Below are 22,369 nucleotides of genomic sequence, written 5' to 3'. Positions count from 1 at the left end.
CTGTCTACTGCAACCACCATTAAAGACGCTTGGATGCTTTTCCTCACTATTTTCTTTTTTAAAGAAGCTTCATTAATGTTACCTAACAGTTCATGAGTATATTTGGTTAAGTACAGGAATGGGTGAAGACTTTCACAGCCTGTTCATGTTGCACAGCAGACTGTGATATCCCTTGGGACACAACTGACTACAGTAACATCATTCATCTGCATTGTGGGGTGCTGCTCTGCCTCTTTCCTCACACAAGCCTTCCAGTTATGACTCTGTGGATGGTTTCCAAAGTCTGAACATAACTTGGCAAGCTTTGTCACTGCTGTTAGGAGTTTGATTACCTTTGTGCATATGTATGTGAGGACTGCCAGTGTATGTGGCTTTGAATAAAACAACCTCCCTGTTGTCTAAAATGTTTCAAATTAAGGCGTTATATAAGTATGCAAGAGCAGAAGCCAAGCTGGCCACCTCAATTTGGCCATCCTGTTTTATGTGTTGCGACGCCTTATTCTAGTCTGGTGTCCCTTAGGAGAGGCCACTAGTTTCCCATTGAAGCCAGTCTTATTTAAAGCAAATTGAGGGACAAAAACTTGTTCCAACAAATATACTTGAGAAGCAAATCTTGCTGCTTCTTCACGTGTCTGCTTAGGCAGCACTACCCGCTCTTGTCATTTCTGTGGTAATGCCGTGGTCTTGCATAGCTCGAACCCCCTTGCTCGGTACCTTGCTGTTTAGTTTTCTGAATTCAAAACCAGTAATGCTGAACATGAGCAGTAAATACCATCTTTACAGCTTTTTTTTTTGGATCTCATGAGCCAAGTTGGGTCAGGCTTAATTTTTGGCTTGGTTACGTACAAAAAAAAGCCCCAAAGCCACAGGAGATGGGGCTGCTGGGGCAGTGAGGGACACCCTTCCTTGTCAGTCACCAGTAAGCAAACGACCCAGCACATTGTTGGGACTGTGGGGCCCTGGAAAGCTGGAGAAATAGTTTTCTGAAAGACTGCTTGCTGCCACTAATGTTTCCTTGGTTTATTTCACAAAATATGCTGGCCAGGTTTCAGTTTGAATACAGTAAAGCATTTCAGCTGGACAGAATGTAACTATTTAAATTAGACCAATAGCTGTTGCCCTTTCTCCCTTAAAAAGACTGAAGTAGCACATCAAACTGAAGAAAGGTATGGATTTTTTTTTAAATCCTAGATGCAGACTGGTTACTGTGTTCTAGCGATGAAGTGCCTATATATCAACATAGAGCGCATTAATCCCACATATACTTGTTCCCTGATGACCTTAGATTTTGCTTGCCACAGGCCAAATCCTCGCCAGTGCTGCAGCTGCCCGGTGCTACTCAAGCAACACAAGTGGGTTTGTAAAGCTGGAGATTTCAGAATGTGCTAAAACTTCCAGCTAGCATGGGGTCAGCAGAATAAGCTGTATAAAGGTCTTTTTTTCAGCTCTGCCTTCACTCCTGCTTCTACCTCTAGATTGTGCTGTAGGAAATGGGGTTGGCCAAGAACTTTTGTGCTTACACCATAGGTGTTTTCACCAGTGGGCTATTGAAAACCCAGCAGAGATCAAACCAGAGTTGCTAATGAAAAATGATTTTGTCCAAAAATTTCTTTTCTCACTTTGAAAGCTTTTGTTTTGTTAGTGTCTTAAGCTCCCAGGCGGACATGACAGTGTCTGCAGACATTTATAATAGCCTCAACAAAATAAGGCTCAGATTTAATGACTGTTATCTTCTGTATTTTACTTAAATTAGCTTTGAGTTAAATACGATGAGCATTATTTTTAGTTGTTACACTGCATCATAGATTATATTAATTCGGATAACAGCCCTGTTCAGTACAGTGCTGGAAATTGCATGTTAACAAGTGTGTGAATTGGTCTGTTTCCTGGTGTCTGTAAACAAGGGCATATATGGATAGTTATGCATATGCTCAATGAAGTTATTTTCTGCAGATAATGTATGATTTTTGCAAGATGCTGGTCAAGCTTTGCCCTTACTACTCCTACAGGCGGCCTCTTTTGATCAGCTGGGAACTAAGGCTCGAGAAGCTATTTCACAATTCTAGATTTTTTTGTGGCAAAATTGCATCTGTTATTCTTGTACCGAACAGAACTTTAATTGTTTTTCTGGTTTACTTTTCTGATTTATTTAGAGATCAGTCTTATATCCCTTTCAGCCTTTGTTTTTCTAGGCTAATGCTGCTATTTTTATTTTGTTTGTTAGTGGATATGATATTCAAGCAACTTGGTTTTCCTGAAAAACAAAATCTGTCTCATCCATAATCAGTGAAATCAAACAACTCCCACTCCCCCCCCCCCCCCCCCAAATGCAAAAAAGATTAAAGCAGGGCATATTTTAAGTGATTGAGGGGTCATTGACTGACTGCTCAGCATCTTGCAGTGAATTTTGTCACGGTGACTGATAATGGAAGTCACAGACAAGATTTACTTTAAATCTGCAGAACATGCAGCTCAGAAGTCCAAGGGAAAAGCACCCTTTCATGCACTGCTAGCTATTAGCCTCATTGGGGTAAACCATTCCAGAACATGCTGAAAACCTCACCAGGAACACAGTGTTACATGAAGTGATAAAAAAAGATCAGGACCAAGCCTGTAAGTTATTCCAAGGCTAATTTCTGTACAAAGCTTCAGCAGAGCAAAGAAATTTTCTTTAACCTGATCTGCCAGTCTGAAATTGCTCCATAGGGTACTTGCTGTATGGCTTTCAGCAGATTTCATTTGATGAACATCGGACTCATTTTTTCCAAAGTTCATGGAGAAAGCCATGCCCAGCCCTTTTCTGCCCCCAAGGAAGCATCTAGAGCTGCTTATCTCCCAAAGATCGGTTTATTTCTGCTTCTACTGTCTGATTCAAAACAACAAATGAAAGAACAAAAAATTGTTTGCTTTGGTAATTTCTATTCATGTCTTTATTGCAGTAGAGATCCGCCTATAGGAAAGGAGGCATCCCAAATAAAGACAGGAATTCAGACTCATCTTGTTACCTTGCCTATTTGGTTCAGAGATTACTCAGGAAATCTTTTAGTGTCCCCAGGGAAGAACCTTCCTTGACTTCACTTAACTGCAGCAGTGCATAGGGAGACAAAGTAAGTTTAGTTCTGTAGGTCCTCGGACTTGGATGAGGAGCGCTAAATGCCATCTGCTTCCTAGGCTCTCTGCTGTACCCGCTGCCTCTCAGATGCATGAGAGGTGTCCTTTCAGGGACCATACGGTGAGCTAAAAAGATAACTAAAATATTTCTGTAGTAGCTGAGTGATGATATTTCTGCTTATGGAGTTAAAATCCAAGCAAGAAGCTTCTTTTTCTCTTCTCTTCGAGCTTATCTAGCTATTACAGTTACCTCTGTAGTTACACCCTAATGAATCCAAGCTAACAAGGTGTATTCTACACTGAATGTCATAAATTAAACAAAAAAAACTCCAAGAGTTTTCTTGGTAGCTGTTTTGCTGTGGCTGTGTGTATTTTTTTGATATGGTAACATACCGAATACCTCCAGATTTACTGCCTCAGAGCTCAGTGTTACTCCATTCAGGTATTTTGTCACGACCGCAGTTTGTCTGTGTGTGTGTATAAACTGGCAAAACTTACTTTAGTGATTGCGTGGGTTGTAGTAGGACATGGTTATTCCACCCTGAACGTTAATGCGGGAGAATATGATAAGTATAAATACTTCTTTATATCTTCATAAAGCCTGAAAGAGTGTCAGTAGCATAGTGTTAATGACATTAGCATTTCATTTCTGACTGAGAGGCATCGAAAGTAGTACGTACCTCACCTATGGTAGAGTTATGCAGGGCCTGAGTGGTTTCCTTGTACCCATGTGTCTAAATCAGATATTTGAAAGTTACAGGCAATGTTCTTGGGAAACTAGTGCTTTTAAATTCTTACAGATGGCCTGTGTGATCTTCTCAACTCCAGCCCTAAAACTGCACCCTGTCTGTCACTGTGTTAGGTGTTCAGGATTTCTGGTGTACTTCACACAACATGAAAGATCCCTCGTTGTGTATGGATGAGCTAAGGCTGGAGATCTCCAGGCTTCACAGCTGCTCTCATACGGGTGTGTTGGGGTGAAATGGGGCTTTGTCTTCCTGTCCGTCAGTCCATATTTGGAAAAATGACCTCTCTGTTTTCATGTCCCTCCTCTCAAACAGTTTTCTGTTCTTCTGAGATTTTGTAGCAGCCTGAGCCATAATTCAGGCAAGTACTTAAGTAGGCGCTCAAGTGCCACGTCCCTGGTAGCGTTTGAAATCCTTAATAAGTGTGGTACTGGGGTAGTAGTGGGGACATTTGTAGATCTTGCAGATAACTGTAGTGAGCAGGATGAATCTGTTGTGGAAACCTCAAGTTTTCCTTCAGAAAGCCCGTTTCAGTGTAAATGAAGCTCTTGGTACCTTCCATGAGAGCGGGCATAAGCAGGGGAATGGCCTGACAAAATAGGGGTTTTTCTTCATCCCACTGGGGCTGGACAAGGTGAGACGGGAGCTGTGGCGGCTGCAGAGGCTGCGCTGGGCTCGGTGCTCCCCATCTCCCCTCCTCGCCTTTGCAGAGCCTTGGACCTGCTTCAGTTCCCCCTTCAAACCACCTACTCTGAAAGCACCTGCGCTGAAACGAACACAAGTATTTTTGGTGTAAAACCAGCACAGGCAAGATCCACAGAAGAGTATTTAAAAAGAAAACTAGCATAGACTGAAAATGCTGATTAGACAGGTGGTTGATTATACAGTTAGTGATGGACTCATTTGTTAAGCCGAATGTTTGTGGCTTGTCCTGGCTGCACCAGCAACTGGCTGTATGTTTCATACATAGCAGTGAAATGAATGTGTGTTTTCTGGTGGCAGATTAAAGAAGTGACCAGATGCTCGTTGAACTGTCTCTATGCATTTAAAACTTTAAAATAAGTAGGAAAAACATGTTCTGGAAATACTTTGCTTGTATAACCAACTCCTGAGAGAGCTATTTATGAATTTTCTACCTGTTCTTGGCACAGGCCTTTTTTCTGTTAAAAGAGGTTTGACAGTTGCATGAGATCACACTTGGATTTGTGCCCTGCGAGCTAAAAATGCAGAGTCACTGCTTGTGAGGACAAGGCTTTGCTGGAAAAAATAGAAACACTGCCCTTGCGTTCACTGCTAATACTGCATCGAAAAGTGGAGCTTCATCAAGCTTTAGTGTGCCTTAATATTCATTCAGTCGTTCCTTGCTTTTAGATGGAGCACTGCTTTAAAAAACCCCAACAAGTGAACAGATTTAGTAGTAATCGTTTAATGCCCGAGACATTCCTTTAAGATTAATAAATAACTGGCTGAGATGAGCTGATAGCCTGAATCAATGTCTCTGGCTGTTTACAGCTGCTGCTCATTAACTCATAGTTGAAATAATTAATGTTATTATCAAATGAGTCTAAACAAATAGCTGAATCGCATTTTTTGTGTGTGTTCATTCTCACCGAAGTGGGAGATGGCAGCGAGTGTGTGCCCTGGGAGGGGTGACCGTGTCCCCCCGAGGCAGCACCTGGGGCTGCACCGAAATTGCGTGCAGCCCAGCAGTTCAGGGTGCTGTTGGTACCCCCTGATTCAAACCCCATTTCCAGCTTCAAAATGTGGAAGAGATCACAGAAGTGTCCCCATCGGTTGCCCAGGATCTGGTGGAAGGGAGGACCTGTTGGCTGGGTGGATGGTGGGGTTGTCCTCGCCAAGCTGGCCCACCACCGCCGCCGTTCCTGCACACAGAGACTCGTACTGCGTTTGAGGTGCCCTAATGTATGGCAGGTGTATGTGAGGCTTCATCTGTCTGTGGCTTTCTAAGCAGGCTAATGCAGACACATGCTTAAAAACAAGCTGTGGTTAAGCTGTTGCAAAATCCAGCATTGATTATATCCTTTAATTGGCCTCAGGAGGCCTCCTGGCTGCCTCTGCACAGTCCAGTCCCCTGCTGCACTGCCTAGGCTGAGGCGTCAAGTCACATACCTGGATCTTAGGGGCATCCACTCTGTGTTAGAAATTCAGACGCCGTTAAGAAAATAAAAAGGCCTGTGGATCTGAGTGTACCGTCAAACTGCCAAGGTGTGGCAGCTTCCTGCTTGAGCAAGCGTTTGTAATTGAGGATGGCTTTGTTAAAAAGGCAATTAAAATATTTCAAATTGAGTACAAAGTTATGATTAAGTGAAGTATAACACAGATTTCCTGAGTTCTGAGACAAACCCTGCTGTCACGAGCTGCTTTGCTGACACGGTCTCAAGGCCGGTGCCCCACGCCAGCAGTCTCTCTGCTTCAGGTTTTCTTGCTCTGTGGTTATGCAGACGCAGCTCATCACCAGCCCCATCTGCTTTTTTAAGCTCTTCTGCAATAGGATGTGGACTGTTACCACTTTTCTCCCCCAAGTCATTGATCCTTAGTAGAGCAATCTGTTTTCTCTCCTTTCTCTATGGTTTGGCAGAGGTTTGCACTGTGTGAGGGTCCCGCTCTCCTGAGTCCCTGTTTGCTGCGAGGCCTAATGGAAAATTCTTCATCAGGTTTCTGCTTGGCTTACCTTGCTGGGGGGAGCCCGTTGCTAGCCCACCTTCCTGGGCTAGCGCAGCTTGGCTGCGGTGCTCTGCCTCAACAGCCATTCTATATCTGCTCCCTGCTCAAGCAGAGGGTCCTTGTCAAGGTTTGCAGAAGCCTTCTCCTGTGTTGCCTCTTCTGTGTATTTTTGGCTAGGTAACAGACTGCAACTCTATAAAAAGAACTACTATGTCCTCTTTCAGACCTCTTTTTTTGGTGCTTGCTTACAACTGGGTGGCTACAGAAAAGTATTTTGTGTCTTCGTGTAGGCTAGTACATCGGGGTAGATGATCTGAGATAGCTGCTGTTGATCTGCCTGTTTGTTCTCATTATCTGTGTTACCTCTCACCTGAAGCTAAACTGACACCTCCCAGAGGAGACCGTACATGGGGGTGATGTTCCAGCTCGGGCTGTTGACTCTATTTAAGTCCTGTTCTAGGAGCTTGATGTATGAGGACTTGCATTCGATGTGATGGATACGTGGTGAAACTTGCTTGAGGCAAGGCTGTTAAACTGCGTTGTGGATAGCCCTCTCTGCTCAAGGAGGATGCCTGCTGTGTTGTTGAACGATAATGCCAAGATAACACCATACGCTGAGCCTAGAGATGAGATCATTTGTCACTTGATTTCACTGATCCTTTGATATCCTACTCACCGTATACTTTTTCTAAAATACATTCCTAGTTATACATAATATTTCTCTGCTGCTATATGTTACTGTGTTGTTATTCGTTCCAACTAGCACATTTTAACATACATATACACGTCTTCTATTTGCACACGGAAGTACAGCCTGTATTTATACTGCAGCAGTCCTCCCCTGATGGATTGCTCATGCCTTCAGCTTATGTGCATTTTTGTGTTTACTCCCAGTTTTGGCCCTTTGTCCCCAGCCTTTCCTCTTGGCTAATTAGGGTTGATTTCTGTAATTTTCCTACCTCGTTCTTGTACTCAGAAGGGCTGTGTTGTTCTTAGAATTGCTTTCAAGCTGACCTAATTCTTGCCAAAAGGTACGTTTTAGCACTCTTGCTATTTTTTAAGTGTTTGGAGTCAGGATTTCACAATTGGATTAAGTCCCAAAAGGGACACTCCTCCCATTTTCCTCTTGGCTGCCCGTTCCCAACTTTTTCAGTGGCTATAGCGATCGCAGAGTCAACGGTAATGGCTTGTTTGCTTTTCATGAGGTGAAGAGTCAGTGGGATCAGTGTCCTCACAGCCAGCAGCTAGAGCTAGTGCAGGGGAAGCGGCAGGACCCCGTGGTTCAGAGGCAGCACAGCTTTAGACCAGCTGGAGTCAGCTGCACCCCAATCCCCAAATTCCCTGAAATGGCACCAGGAGATAAGCAGGGGCTGCTCGTGCTTAGCTCGGCTGCGCCGGGTCTGGGCTCAGTAGGCACTTCAGGGCATAACGTGCACCATTACTTACTCTTAAGTGTGTTATGTTGCCCACCTGAAGTCGCCTATATATATATATATATATATATATATATATATATATATATATATGTATATGCCTATACTCTTCATCAGGTGCCTGCCTGTCCAGTAATCCATATCAGGCCCTTCCTGTAAGGGACTTGCGCAGACTTGTCCGAGTGATGCAATGCTTTGGGGGTTACAGGATGGTAGATTTGGGCCAAGCTCGTGTGTCAGGAGGCAGAAGTGCATGTGAGCCTAAGCTTTTTTGTCTGCTGTACTCTGAGGTGAGTCAAAGCCTCCGAGTGAGTGGTTTGGGTGGGTGCGCGTGGGGGACGGTGTGCAGGACAAATCACACGTGTCTGAGATCACCGGACGAGCAGGGCAGGTTGTGAGCGAGCCGGTTTGCTGCGCTGAATACGGCACCTGGCGAGGTGAGAGTCCGAGCTGCCTGCAGCCTTTATATGTTACCCCGGATGATCAATACGAGCATTTTTAGCTGTCATGCCTTTGATTTATACTATAAACAAGTTGCACTGATTGATGTTTACCCTTTCCAGAAAGTAAATATGTGTCTGAAAGAAGTGTGAACAATTCTCCTATTTCGGTGTGGACTGTTAGCGTTCTGCCATAGCTCTGGAGTGCTTCCCCCATCTCTCGTGCTTGAATGCAGCCTCCGAAAAACATGTTAACTGGATTCATTTGTTTGGGGTGTTCTTTTTTATTTTTGCTTCCTGCTAGCCAGCAGTTTCACAGCAGTAAGTGAATGGGACACAGCAGGTTCACTCTGTACCTTTCAGCAGAAGGAGACAGTCTGAGATTTATTTGTTTTCAGCGTCTTCCACTACAGGACCGTTTTCTTCTTCCCAAAACTTCAGGTTTTTATTTGTTGTTAAAGCTGCTCCTCATTTGTCCAGCAGCCGTCTTGCTTGAACCGTAAGTGCTGTGTTTAACATAGCCATAGCACTATAATAAGTGTCTGTGTTTGCCAGGCATAAGAAGGGTTTCTGCAAAGAAAACCGCTTGGTGTAAGTAGGAGAGAACATGTACCAATAATGCAGATGTTGTGGTTTGCTTATGGGGTAGGGTGATCCACATACACGTGCTGTTCTTCTGCCACCAGCTGCAAAAATGACTACTGGCCCATTCTGCTAGATTTTCTCCTTACCCAGCTGCTTTGCTTTGTAGTCCTTGGGGTGTACAAGTCTCAGGAGGCTACATTTTGTGCCTGAGTGTCCCTAATTTAATGTTTAGGGGCAACTGTTCTTTCCTGGCTTTGCTAACTGCAGCAACTTGACAGAAAAGCATGAATTTTTGTAAATTGTTTAAGGATCTCTTCCCTTCCTGTAAATATATAAAAAACCTATTAAAATAAACATGCTAGGAGCTGTAATAAGAGGACTTTGTTACCTCTCAGAAGTTGTGGCCTGATGCTGTAAGTGGAGCTGTCAGTGGGGCTGTCTGGAGACATGGAGTCAGTTCTCTGGTGAGCAGTTTGATGGTCTGGGATATGCTGGTGTATGTTACCCACTTTCCTGAAGAAATTCACACCCTGATGTTTGATGGGATCACTGGAGAAAGGAACAAGGACAGCTAAAACCAACACAAAGCTGGTGATCAAGGATTCAGTTAGTCGAACCATACCCAAGGATATGGCCCTTGAGTCAGAGAAACTTGCTGTGCAGCCTGGGAATGTAAAAACTGTCTGGTTGTGTCAGGAGATTGTGCTTCCAGGGATCAATTACTGCTTTTTAATTACTGCTTTTCCCCTACAACTCCTAATCTCTTGTATTTAGGTTTGCATTGATCGTTAATCAAATTTCAGAGCAGGTGACTCTACAGAGCAGCAGGTGATTTCCATCTGCCAGGTAAGGCTGGGTTTGCACTGGCCAAGCTGAAAAGGGCACTGTCACCTATTTTATCTTGGCAGTAGGTAGCCTTTTCGGTTTTGTGTGACAGCACAGGTAAGAAGCTTGAAAACGAAATCCCTTTCTCTAATAGCCCTCGTCACTGTCTAGGAAAGCAGCAGGCAGGAGGCATCTAGTTTGTACCTCCTCTCTCTGCCCCAGCCCTATTTTTGGTATAGCAAAGCTGAGCTCAGGGGACAGGTAATATTTTAAGAGTCAGCAGCCAGGACTCACTTTCATGGTCGCTTATCTTTTCCAACTCTTCAGATATATTTATTTCTTAGTAATTTCAATGGAATAATTGTGGAAAAATGCAAAGGACAATTTTGCAGTTTCAGTAATAGCTTAGATGAGGCTGCGCCATCACTGCGGAACCACTGTGGCTTTCACCAAAAACACCTCCCTCTGAAATGATGTATGACTCAAACCGGGTGTTGCTTCTTAATTGGTGTTAGCAGCTGGAGAAACACTGTGCAGATCCTGCAGGTTCCTCTCCTCTGTTGCAGACTGTTTCCTTAGTCTGTTGGTATATTAATTACTGACCATATCGACAATGTCTAATTCCTACAACACCAGAAATCTTATTCATCTTCCTTTAGGAGCACCCTGGTGGGAAGCATGTACAAACCTGCGCGCGCATCCCAGGTGCAGGGGGGCCCTTGCTGGGGTTCGGAGTGTTGCTCTCCTACTGGCTATGGACCAGTAAGATGTTAGTGCAAGTGTTTATTTCTGCATGAAAATTCTCTATTTAATATTGAAATGATAATTGTGATACTAATAAAACTTTAAAGGAAACACTAAGATGTGAAATTCCGTACGTCGTGAGTTTGGGTTTATTGTCCTTCAGTGCTGTCAAACTTACCAAGGAATATATCAAACAAACAAAAGTAAGAGCAGTTTTGTTTGAAAAGGTCCTGAGCAGTCTTGTTTGGAAAGGTCCTGAACAGTTAAAAGTAAGCTCTCTCCAGCAAGCAGTGGTAGCAGAACAATCCCTTAATAAATCTTAAAAATGAAGTATACATTTATTGGGCTTAAAGTTCCAGATGAATCAAATATACATTCAAAATTTCAATTGTGTGATTAGTCTCCTTAGGGAGGAATGTGGGAATCCTGAGTAATGCGAGGACTTGGAACCATATTTTAAAGGTGAGCGTGTAACTAGTAGAGTGGTGCAGTGAATCTGTTTTGAAACATATTATTATTTGTCAGGAGAGAACTACCTGGATCTTCACACTTCTCACATAAACAAAGGGAATCAGTCTTTGGCATGCTTGAAAATTTGGTAAAGGATCAGTTACAGTTTTGCTTAATACTGTGTTAAGTTAATGCTTAATCTCTTTTCTGACTATATTACTAAGTGAATGGGTTCTGCAAGACAAACCCATGCTTTAGATTCCAGCTTGTGCCAGAACAGCTCCTCTTGTGTGCGCACGTGCGTCTGGTCTGCTTGTCTGTCCCAAGTGTCCCCTCCAGATGGGAGAGGTGAGAGGAGGGGATTTTTCAGGAATATAAAGGATCGGGTAACGATTTCATTATATGATGTTTTACAGCAACCGGTATTCAGCTTTATAAATGAACTGTTCTCTTCTGTATGGCAGAAGAAGGTTTTTATAGTTGGCAGGCTGCTCATAATATTCCAAGGATTATTAAAGTAAGCTGTAGTTGTCGTATAATACACATTATAATAGCGAGTGGTTCTACATTAATATGTCTTGGGGGAGGATATTATTGCAGAATGTGTATTCACATACGGATGGAATTTGAGTCTTTTCACCTAGATCAGAATGACATTCACAGAAAAGGCCCGTGGACCATCATCCCAGTGAGTTCCTTATGAGTAATAAAGTAGCGAGAAGAGAAAATTTCATAAAATTCATTGGGGATTTTGCAAAAAAAAAAAACAACCAAAAAGGATGTTGGTTTTTTTTTTTCTCACCTCCTGACTTTACACCTGTAAACTGAAGTCGTTCTTGTCTAGATTAGTTATTTAGGCTTCCTGCTAAGCACCTCACCTTAGAGATGAGAAAACTGGGAGGCAGCAAGGCTGAAAGATGTGTATGGTGACGGTGAGCATTGTAATAGGCAGCAATATTATGCTGCAAGGCTGTCGGAGCTGCAGAAAGGCCAGGCCACTTTCTGGATCAGGGTTTGAGGGCTGGTGAGCAGTAAAGCGTCTGTGGCCCTGATGCAGCTGTATGTGAACCAGTACGGCTGCTTTCAGACAACACGTTTCAAGACAGACATTTGCATATCGAAGGGATTTCAAAAAGCTGTGGGAACGGCTGGGGAAATTCAAATTGAACTGTTATGTTTGCATTAATTAATTAGGCAGCAACCGCAAGGAGTGTAAGTGCTATACCTACTGATGTTAAAAAAAGAAAAAGTAAGAAAGACTTAGGATAAACATAGCTAGGAAGACGTTTGTCTCCTTTGTTGGACTGAATTAACAGATATGCTGTTGATCTGGTGTTAAAATGCAAATAAATATCCCAGAGTGAGGCACACTGAGAGCATTGGATTAGATGAGGAAGAAAATTCAGAGATGGAAATGGAACAAAGCAGTAAATAGTGGAAAGCAGGTGGCTGTAGACAGGATCTCGGGGACAGCAGTGAAGCTTTAACCTCTGGAACTATTAGATGTTAGGAATTATTTATCTCACCTTTGACCTTCCTGAAAGGATAATTTGTGCATGTTGGTGCAATTACGAAAACCAACAAACAAACAAACAAAAGCCCTGATAACATACTGCTGATATGTGGCGTAGAAGGATCTTAAAATAATCTTTATCCAGGGATTAAGAGTTTCTGATCTACCACTGACCTGTTTTCAGAGTATTACAAATGCATTGCACTTGGCAAAAACAAGATGAAAATGCTGTAAAACAAGAGAAAAGCAGATTTACAGCAGCATAAGTAACCAAGGTAAGTTGCATTGATGAGAAAACTTCTAACAAAAAATCATGCTTGATGAAACCTCCTTTTTCTAGGAGAGAACCCAAATTGTGCTTGGGAATCTGCATGCAGAAACACTGTCTGGGCCTTTTAAGCCATGTGTGAAAATGTTTATTTTCATTAGAAGTGAAAAATGCAGACCTCCAGATGCCCTCTATGATTTCCTGCCCCCCCCCCTCCTGCCCTCCAAAGGAGGAGGAGCCAGGGTGAGATGGAGACACAAACTCTGCTGTAGTCCTCGAGTCTAAATTAATGCTGTTATTTAAGGGCTGAATAAACATAAGGAATTAATGACTTCTGTGCACAGAAAGCCAGGGAGACTTGTGCTGACACCATCTACTTTGTGACCAAGAAAAAAGTTGTGTATGTCCAGGACTGCGGCCATCTGAGATGTTGCATCATTACTAAATTCATATGTGAAAAAAATAATTGATTAAAGTAAATTAAGTGCCAGAAAATTATTTTAATTACATTGCCTGACACTAATGCGTGGATTTGATTATTTGTTTTGGCCTTTTTTTAGTTTTTTTTACATGGAGGAATAGAGTTAACGTGAAATTTCATCTTCGTTTGAAACACCCGACATCTTTATCAAATGATAAATAACATGGACTTTGGGTAGAAGTTCAGTATTTCATAATTTTGTCTGCAAAAACATTTTCCGTGGTAGATAAGGGAAAAGTGAGACACCAGAGCAATAAATTCATGCTCATCTTTGGAATAAAATAATAATTACTTGGGTAATACAATCTTCTTTATATTTATACATGTCAAGGAGCCTCTAGCTACAAACATAAGTTGACTAAGTCTCGAATCCTCACGTCGTTACCCTTGAATACCCACGCTGGAGTGAGCGGGACCTTGTCTTAATGTGGGTTGATAAAAGTAGCCATTATAAACTGTGAAAGGTTTGCAGAGGGGTGATAAACCCGCACAGGCGGGGCTGCACTCGCTCCTTACAGGCGTCTTGAAATTATTGTCGGGTGAGCTTAACTTCCAAAAATGCTTCAGAGATTTGATAGCGGAGAAGCCAGAGGATGCAGCTGCCAGCGTGGTGATGCGGCGGTGGCTGCGTGCGGGGCCGGCCGGGGTGCGTGCCAGCGGGGCTACTGGGGGCTGAAGGAGCCCAGCTTGACTGGTGGTGGTGGTCAGGGTCTAGGTGAGGGAGCACTTCATGCGGTCCACTCCGTCTCTTACTTTGACGCCTCTGGGGATACCGAATGTCGCTTCAACGAACTGAGTCAGAGAAATCTGGGCTCTCGTATTCTCACGAATAAATAGCTTAAAATATTTTTAGAATCATACAGGTATAAACACGCCTTTTCTTTTTATCTGTCGGAGGGGAGAGGACAGGTTTGAAAAGGTCATTGTTGGTGTACCCTACAGTTTGACTCTCCGCAATGTGTGCGGCTGTATTCTTCCATTTTACTGGTATGTTTGTATCCAGTGGACTGCTAGCTCAGTTTGTGCAGGCTTTTAATAGTAATTGGGAGGCGAGATTAAAGTGCCACCAGACAGGCTGTTAAGGAAGTACACCAGCACCAGATCATGGGTGCTGAGCGGTCACTCTTTTTTATTTACAGTAGTACAATTTATGCATTTTTCACAACAGCTTGGCAGCCACACAATCCCCAATTTTTTATATTCACAAGCATGAAGACTTCATGGTGAAAGACAGCACCGATTTCACCCAGAGTTACTCATCTGACAAGAGGTTTCTTGTCTAGTATGTGAAATTGTAGAAGCCCACAGCTGGCAACTATAAATTCCTGCCTTAATGGGTTATGTCAGACATGTAGCGCAGGGTGGTGGCTCTGCGGGGAGGGAACCTGAGACAGGACGCCAAAAGGAGGAGTGTTTCCAAAAAGCACTGGCGGTCAGGAAAGCATTTGTGTATTTGGCATGGGAAGGGGGCCCCGGGGCGTCCATCAGGCCCCTCTTCTTCAGGTCTCTGTGGGGAGGATGACACCCGTGGGAGGGGGGGCACTGCAATAATGCAGAAGTGGGTTCCCCAAGTACACAGGCCCTCCCTCGGTGGTCGCTCGCAGCAAGCGCCTGTAAAAGACTAGAACAAGGGAATGAGGTTTCGTTCTTGTTTGGCCTATTACAAGCTTAAAAGTTGTGTTACTGTCCAAAACTTAACCGAAACAGTCAACAGTTGGATAGCGTGACTTATTTCTCATTGCAGAGTTGTCCAAATGTGATAGTTTTAACTCGCAACATATTGTTACTTAACTATAGTTTTCTTTTGCTGTCTAATTTCTGCTGAGATACCAGTTTGGATTGGTTTGCTGTTCATCTGCTATAGGCATTCACTATCAGTTGTCACTGCTACTTCCAGATATTTTGAGTTTCTTGGATCTTTTTTTCCTCCGCCTGTTTTTGTCTTTCCTTGTATTTTGGCATTATCACTTGCAGTCATGGTTTTGCCAAGGGGAGCTGTATTAAATACAGCAGCCTCCCCTCCTGCCCTTATTGGCGCCAACCCGTGCTATGCATGTAGTTAGTGATAGTGCTCCTCTTTTTTTCTAAGATGGGAAGGAGGGTGCATCTCCCTCCATATGCTAAGTGTTCTGTACATCTTTGTAACAAATAAGGGAGCTAGCAGTAATGTCTTCTGCTATTGATTTAATAATCTGTCCAAAGAAGTATAGCAAAGCCTTGGGGAAAAAAAAAAAAGTTACTGATAGTTTGTGGTGTTAAGTTCTTGAAACATAAAAACCAGGACTGGGCTCTGCCTCGAGCTGATGTGTTCAGTGCAGAGAGAGGGTCTGCAGCATTCGGGAGGGGAGAAAATGCTTTAGTTTGCTCGCACTAAAGGTTGCCGAGCCGCTTCATGAATACTGTTCTATCTGACAGGTCATCCCTAGCTTCAACTGGTGCTTTTCCCTATTCAGATAGCGATTAGAAAATAATTCAGATAATTTAAACCATTAAAAAAGGCAGCTGATGTAGAAGAAATCTGTGATTCTGTGAAACACAGTTGAGAGTAGTCAGGAAATTAATCAATCTTACAGAACCACTGGCATTTTGTCTTCTGAACCTTGTCATAATTCCTCTGAGTTCTGCTGGGAAATCAGAGGGGGAAATCCTAGTGTATCTAAATTAAGAGAAGACTGTGAATTTTACCCCACAGCTGAATTGCGAGTGGTAGGCACTGTGTTAAAAGAATTGCCCTGTAGACTTGTATTTTTGATTAGCATTTCACATGAGCAAGGACTTCTGCTGCTGGGCATCCCTGGAACTGGCCGGCGAGAGGCTGTGCGCTCCTCTGGCCGCTTTCTCCCGGCCTTCTGGGAGTCCGGTCTGTCTTTCCACTTGCCGTGCTTCCTAGCAGCGAAAGAAGAATCGCTTTATCAGGCTTTACAAGTGCAACATTACATGTGTTAAACCCCGTATCGGGACTTTGCCAGGTGTTGGTGTCAGCTGAACACTGCACTAGACCATTGCCAGAGCCGGCCAAAAGGGAACAGGAGAGGGGAACGCAGCTGCATTCCTGCTGCTGGAAATACCTGGAGATGCCCACAGCGGTCCGTGTGTGTTTCAGAAGGTGGTTGCTCTGTCCCAGGCAGCAAAAGCCCACTTTTTCCCCGTATCAGTGAAGGGCGAGTGGGAGTTTGGCAATGGGAGCTTTGTCAGGTGATGGGTGCTGCATCAGCGCTTCCTGCGGTGCCGCTGCATGCCCTCCTGCAGTCTGCTTGTTTTGCAGCAACGTCCTCTGAAACATCAACTTTTGCATTTTTCCAAACAGATGAATCAATGCTATTGTGTCTCTGATGCACCAGGTTTAATTGCAGAACACATCTATAAGTTGAATTTTTTTCTGCTGTTTAAGTACCACCATTAAAATAGACCTATTGCAAGAAATTCTCTCCCTATTAACAGTAGAATTATGGCTACTAGCCAATACTGCCCTAAGAGTATTTCCTGTTCAAAATTTGTATTTATGTCCAAAAAAGTGCTTTAAAAGCAAGTAAAATAACTACCATGTTAATATAAGTGTTAGCGAAAATATTTGATCTTAAGTTTGTTGAAATTCAAAAGAAGCTTCTGAGAACATGGCAGAGGAAGGACTGTGTAAGACATACACGTTGCCTATTTTTTGTTTGGGAAATACATACTTTAAACATACAGAAATTTAAGTCCAACTTGGGGACAACTTGTAAAGTCATATTAATGTATGAGAACAAATGTAAGACTTGGATTACTTACTTAAGCTATTCTTTTTATCGTCCAGGTGACATTTTTTAAACACACAAGAGTTAAATCTACAGTTCTGGATTGGAACTTGTGTGACCTAGAACAGTTCACGTAAACTTTAGTTATTACAGAACCAATAAAACCTTCCTCTCTAGAACTCTTAAGAATAGGCACTGTCCTCATCTTTGCAAACAATTCTTCCTAAATGTAAAAAAAAAAAAAAAAAATCTACTTTTTGTTGAGATTACTGGGGGCTTTTCCTCAGCCATTACATTCTTCAATTCAATGCCTTAGCAGTTCACCAGGTGGCTGTAGGGTTTATTTGCCTGCTGTCTTGTGGAGTTTGTTGTACATGTATTTCATGTATGAATGATTCCTGGAGATAGAAAGCTTTTGCAGAGAACAACCACGAGCAGCTCCTTCCTCAGGATACTGGCCTCAATACTTTATCCCATTCTCAATATAATCTTAGCCTCAAAATTGCGAAGTAGGAGTGGGAGATTATACAAACATTTGTAGGACTGACAGAGAAAAAGTTAAATACATTGTCTGTACTGTGCTACAAAACGCAAGGAAAACCTCTGTGGTTTTTTTTAACTGTCGTATTTTCATTTTAGGAGCAGGTCCCTGTTCCTGTTTATCACCCGACTCCTAGCCAGACTCGGCTAGCAACACAGCTGACAGAAGAGGAACAAATCAGAATAGCGCAGAGGATAGGCCTTATTCAGCATCTACCTAAAGGAGTCTATGATCCTGGAAGAGATGGCTCCGAGAAGAAGATCAGAGAGTAAGTTACAGAAACCAAACTGTGAACTAATGTTCTGCCTTGGAAAACCTGATCTTGTCCCCCTGTTTCTGCCTTCTTTTCAGGGACTGTAATTTAATGTAGCTTCCAGGAAAAAAAAAATGACCCTGCAAAAGGCTCTTTTATCCTCACTTGTTTTCCTGTTACAGGTGAAACTTACTTTCCTGACCCATGTAATTCATGTCCTTACATGTGTGTTTTTCCTCTTTATCCTCTCTTCATGGGGAAATAATTTCCTGTTACTTCCTCACCTGTATGGCTCCCTTTTACCATTTCTAGTTTTATGCACTCTGTGGAGCCATGTCTACACAAGGCTTCCAGCCCTCACTGACATCGTAACCACGGGTACACACATACACTACAAAGGAAACGCCAAAAAATCTAGTGCTTGGTGGAGCCAGCACTGACAGCGCTAAGAACTCCTCACAGTATCAACAAGTACTGAAAGTTTGACTGACTCAAACATACCCAGGAGTATATATTGCACTACTTCTCATTTCCAGTGTGGTAACAGCAGCTTAAATATTTTTATGATTTTTTTTTTTCCCCCTAGATGTGTCATTTGTATGATGGACTTTGTTTATGGGGACCCTATCCGATTTCTGCCGTGCATGCACATTTACCACCTGGACTGTATAGATGACTGGTTGATGAGATCCTTTACCTGTCCATCCTGCATGGAGCCAGTGGATGCAGCACTGCTTTCATCATATGAGACTAACTGAGCCAGGGTTTCTCCACTGAACCTTTAAGGAGACCATCCACTTTAATGGGTTTGATCCTTTTGTCATTCAGCCCAAAGAGCCGGGAATTAGGAATTAAGATCATGCACAAAGTATACATTTCCTAATAAATAAATAAAAAATATTCCTGAATGGCTGCAAATATTGGAAAAAACATAGTATTTTAGAGACTATAGAAAAGTAGGTTGTTATTTTTAATGTAAAGCCTTGACCCACCATTGTCTTTTAATGTTTGTTCTTACACCCATATATAGGAATTGTGTAAAGTGTTACAGCAACTGTAAGTGTTTAAACTGCGTGTATCCAATTTTATTAGCAGCAAGATAAGAGTATTTTTTTCCTAAATAAAGTAACCAGTTTTGTTCTGATTCTTTTCACAAGTCCTGGCATTTGGGTCAAGGCTTTATTGAAATCTACATTTTATAACACTGGCACAAAGAAATAGTTTTAAGCTTGTTTGCACAGTTCTTTTTTCTTTTTTTTTTTTTTTTGTCCATTGGAGATGGAATTCATTGCCTTAGGTCTTTTTAATAGTGTATTGTTATTGTTGGGCTGGCTCTATGCTTGAAAACCAGTTTATTTATAACCTGTTAAAAGTGCTATATTTTGTTTGCAGTTAGGAATATGCAGACTTCAAAGTGATCTCCTAGCTTGTAAGCAAACTGAGATGCATTATCCCTTTTCTACAAGTGATGCAGAATATGAAGATATGAAACAGTCCTACAGTGAAATTACGGTTTCATGGTTTTTATAACTTGCTTTGGTTTTAAGGAAACAACAGTCCTTAAACTTTAGTATGTCACCTTTAACTTGATCAAGTTAAAAGTGGGCCAGATGGACAATAAACTACCCTGACTGGAAAAAAAAAATAAATTTTGGAACTACTGTAGTGGTAGTGTCGATCACTTACTTATTCTATTTTTTTTCTCCCTAAAAATGGTTGTCTTGGATCATAGCAAATGGATACTGCATCTCTTGTTCTTGTAGTTCTTAGGTTATCAGAAGTTAAGAATAAACATACTGTATCTCAGTCTCCTGTATTAAATGTATCTGTTAAGCCCTGCTAGCTGACACATCAGTCCACCAAACAGATATGAAATCAGATATAAGAAAAATATATTTTGTTCTGCACGTAAATGCAAGGTTTATAGAAACACCGACTGTCATACTAGCAGTTGAGGGGGAAAACAGTACTGCTATAGCGAGAATGACACAATTAGCTAATTTCTGTAGCAAAGAGTATGTGCTTGTTAAGAGATGGTCTAGCAAAGATTCTAGCTGTAAGGACCTTTTATCCACTTAGGATGATTTTTCTTTTATCTTTTTTTTTTCTTTCCTTCCTTAATGTACCCTACTGTGACTTTTATACATTCAACGCAATGCTGATACATTGAGAAGTCCTGGTCTTGCAAAATGAGATGCAATCTCAAGTTAACCACAACAAATCAGGGAACTTTCTTGATTGTTTTTCATACATAGTTTGAGTACTTGATACAAGTTGTGTTTTAAAGACCCAAGTACTTTGAAGACTTCGTGTATTTACAATATAGAATTGTGCATGTTATGAATAATTCTTGAAGGGTTGGTCAGCAAAATGTAAAATCAACATGTTGATTTATTTATTATTCCTGCAGCTGACAGCAACCTGCTCTCTTAGAGAAGAACTCCAAGTAGCAGTCAGAAGGAATTGAAAGCAGTCTACAGTTCTAGATTCACTCAGATTGCTACACATTTATCTGGACACAATTTTTTGCTGAATTCATACATACCTAATTACATGGATCAAAATCTGGGAAGAGAGACCTGAAGTTGTGCAATATCATTGTTCCTTTTCATCATTCCATGTGTGTTCTTTTGTGTCCTCCTTCTTGTTTGTTTGTTTTGGGGGGTTGGTTTCTTTTTTTTTTTTTTGGTAACACAATGTCCACATTAAGTATTCAGTCCTTTTCTTTATCTTGTTAAAACTGGCAAATGAACAATTTGAAAAAACAGCATTGTCATGTTGGTATTAGTCTTTATTTATTACAAGACTTGATTAAGAAAGATTAGAAGGAAAGATGAAGTGACCAATTACTGAGCTGAATGCTTTTCTAGGCACTTTGTATAGTTGAACTTTTAACACTGATATACTTACTGGGCTAAGGGAAGAAATTACTTTTATTAAAATACTTGTTAAATAGCAAAAAGGTGCGAAGGGCTAAAACTAGAGTTGAATACACAAAAAACATTCCAAAAAGCTCAAATTTTAGCTGAAAGACAAATGTGTAAATATAACAAATAAATCAAATGATTTTTCAAGTTTTTAGGTTCAATGCTGTTATGGATGATTTCTAGTTCAAAAAAGTAACTGATCTGAATTTAACACAGAATAATGTGTAACCTGAATTTTAGCTACAGTTGTGAAACCAGATCTGTGTTTTAATTCCACCATCTGTAAGATGAAGATAATATTTGCCTCCTGTCTCAGAGGTGTCTAATAAATTACTTGTACTTCAAACATATTAGACATTCCATTTACAGCACAGCTGTTTGTCTCCTAACCAGAGTCTGCTGCAGCTCAGTGAGTGCAAAGGGCTGGCTCTTCTTCATCTGGACCTGTTCAGCCATAGCCCTTCTTATACCAGGGCTGTGTTCTTCGGGGGGGACAGGCCTATAGTAAAACATCTCAAAGCAATTTGAAGGAAAAAAATACTCTTACAGCTACTTTGTGTAAGTAACCAAGTTTGTAGGTGTATCAACAGTGATCAAAAAGTGTTGCTTTAAAGCATTTTGTTGGGACTGTGCAGTACGATGAAAACATTCAGTAGAACAACACTGTTTGTACTTTAGAACTGTAACTGGCAAAACAGCCCTGGCACAGACCCAGAAATAGCCAAGTGGATCATCAGGCTCAATCCGCAGCAATTTCAGGCAACAACACAAGAGACATTAAAAGTCCACACGCCCCTAGTCATTGACAGACACCACAGCCTCCCATAGCAACGTGCTATCCCATTTAAAGACTAAGAGCTGCCCCAGCAGTGCCACAGAAACGGAGCAGGTAGGGACCAAGGGCATTGCCAACATCCAAGATGCTTGCACAGCAGGGAAGTTGTTAGGTTACGGTTGCAGATTATAGTAGGAAAAGGATTTTGTCTCACACCAGAAAAAACCAAAATTCCCACAAATCTGAAGCAAGAGAGATGCAATGACAAGTCATGAATACCTAGTTTTATAAAGACCTTTATGCTTAAAAACTCTTGCACGCTACTGGAATTACCATTTGAATCATTTTACATCTGAGGATGATAATCCTTACTACCTGTTGCTGGTTCATTATCTAAATCTGGGAGAGAATCATAGAACTTGTACGTAAACAACAACAAAAAAGCCTAGAGAGTTTCTTTGTGAGGAGCTAGTGTTGTAGAAGGGCTTTAACCACGTAAGGTTTATAAAAGTTCCTACCGTCTTGCAGCTTCCCAAGGCTGAAAACAACTACGTGTTTGGAAGGCGGACAGTCCTCTCTTTGCAATGGCAGAAGCGCACATTTCTAGGCTACGGAATTATGAAATACCTGAACTTACTTAGATTGCCACAGTTTCAAGACTTCGACACTTCCTGTCCTTGTGCAATCGTGGTAAAGATGAAAATTCTTGAGTCAGACTGTCAGTTAAATAAATAACAACATGGCTGAAACCAAACATACAAGCCCTCTTCTCAGTTAAATCCTGGATTAAAATGGACTTAGAAACAAAGTGGATGCTAGTTGATTACAAAAAGTTTATTACAGACACTACATTTTTAT

At 41.8% G+C, this 22,369-nt stretch overlaps 1 protein-coding gene and 1 long non-coding RNA gene across 2 annotated transcripts in view; one reads left to right on the top strand and one right to left on the bottom strand.

Moving 5' to 3' along the window:
* RNF11 (ring finger protein 11) overlaps nucleotides 1–20,897 on the top strand; it is a 33,694-nt gene extending 12,797 nt beyond the window's left edge. Inside the window, exons 2-3 of the mRNA XM_049809353.1 lie at nucleotides 17,655–17,824; nucleotides 18,396–20,897. Coding sequence (XP_049665310.1) covers nucleotides 17,655–17,824; nucleotides 18,396–18,567 — 342 coding nt within the window. The 3' untranslated portion in view covers nucleotides 18,568–20,897. The remainder of the gene's footprint in view (nucleotides 1–17,654; nucleotides 17,825–18,395) is intronic.
* On the bottom strand, nucleotides 20,479–22,155 carry LOC126042356 (uncharacterized). The gene is made up of 2 exons (XR_007507116.1): nucleotides 22,030–22,155; nucleotides 20,479–20,549 (listed from the first exon to the last, which is right to left on the bottom strand). It is a non-coding gene; the product is annotated as an uncharacterized LOC126042356 (long non-coding RNA).
* Nucleotides 22,156–22,369: the final 214 nt, after the last annotated feature.

Source organism: Accipiter gentilis, chromosome 8 (assembly GCF_929443795.1).
Source record: "Accipiter gentilis chromosome 8, bAccGen1.1, whole genome shotgun sequence".
NCBI classification, from domain to species: domain Eukaryota; kingdom Metazoa; phylum Chordata; class Aves; order Accipitriformes; family Accipitridae; genus Astur; species Astur gentilis.
Note: the sequence above shows the minus strand (reverse complement) of the source record. Positions and strands in the feature narration are given on the sequence as shown.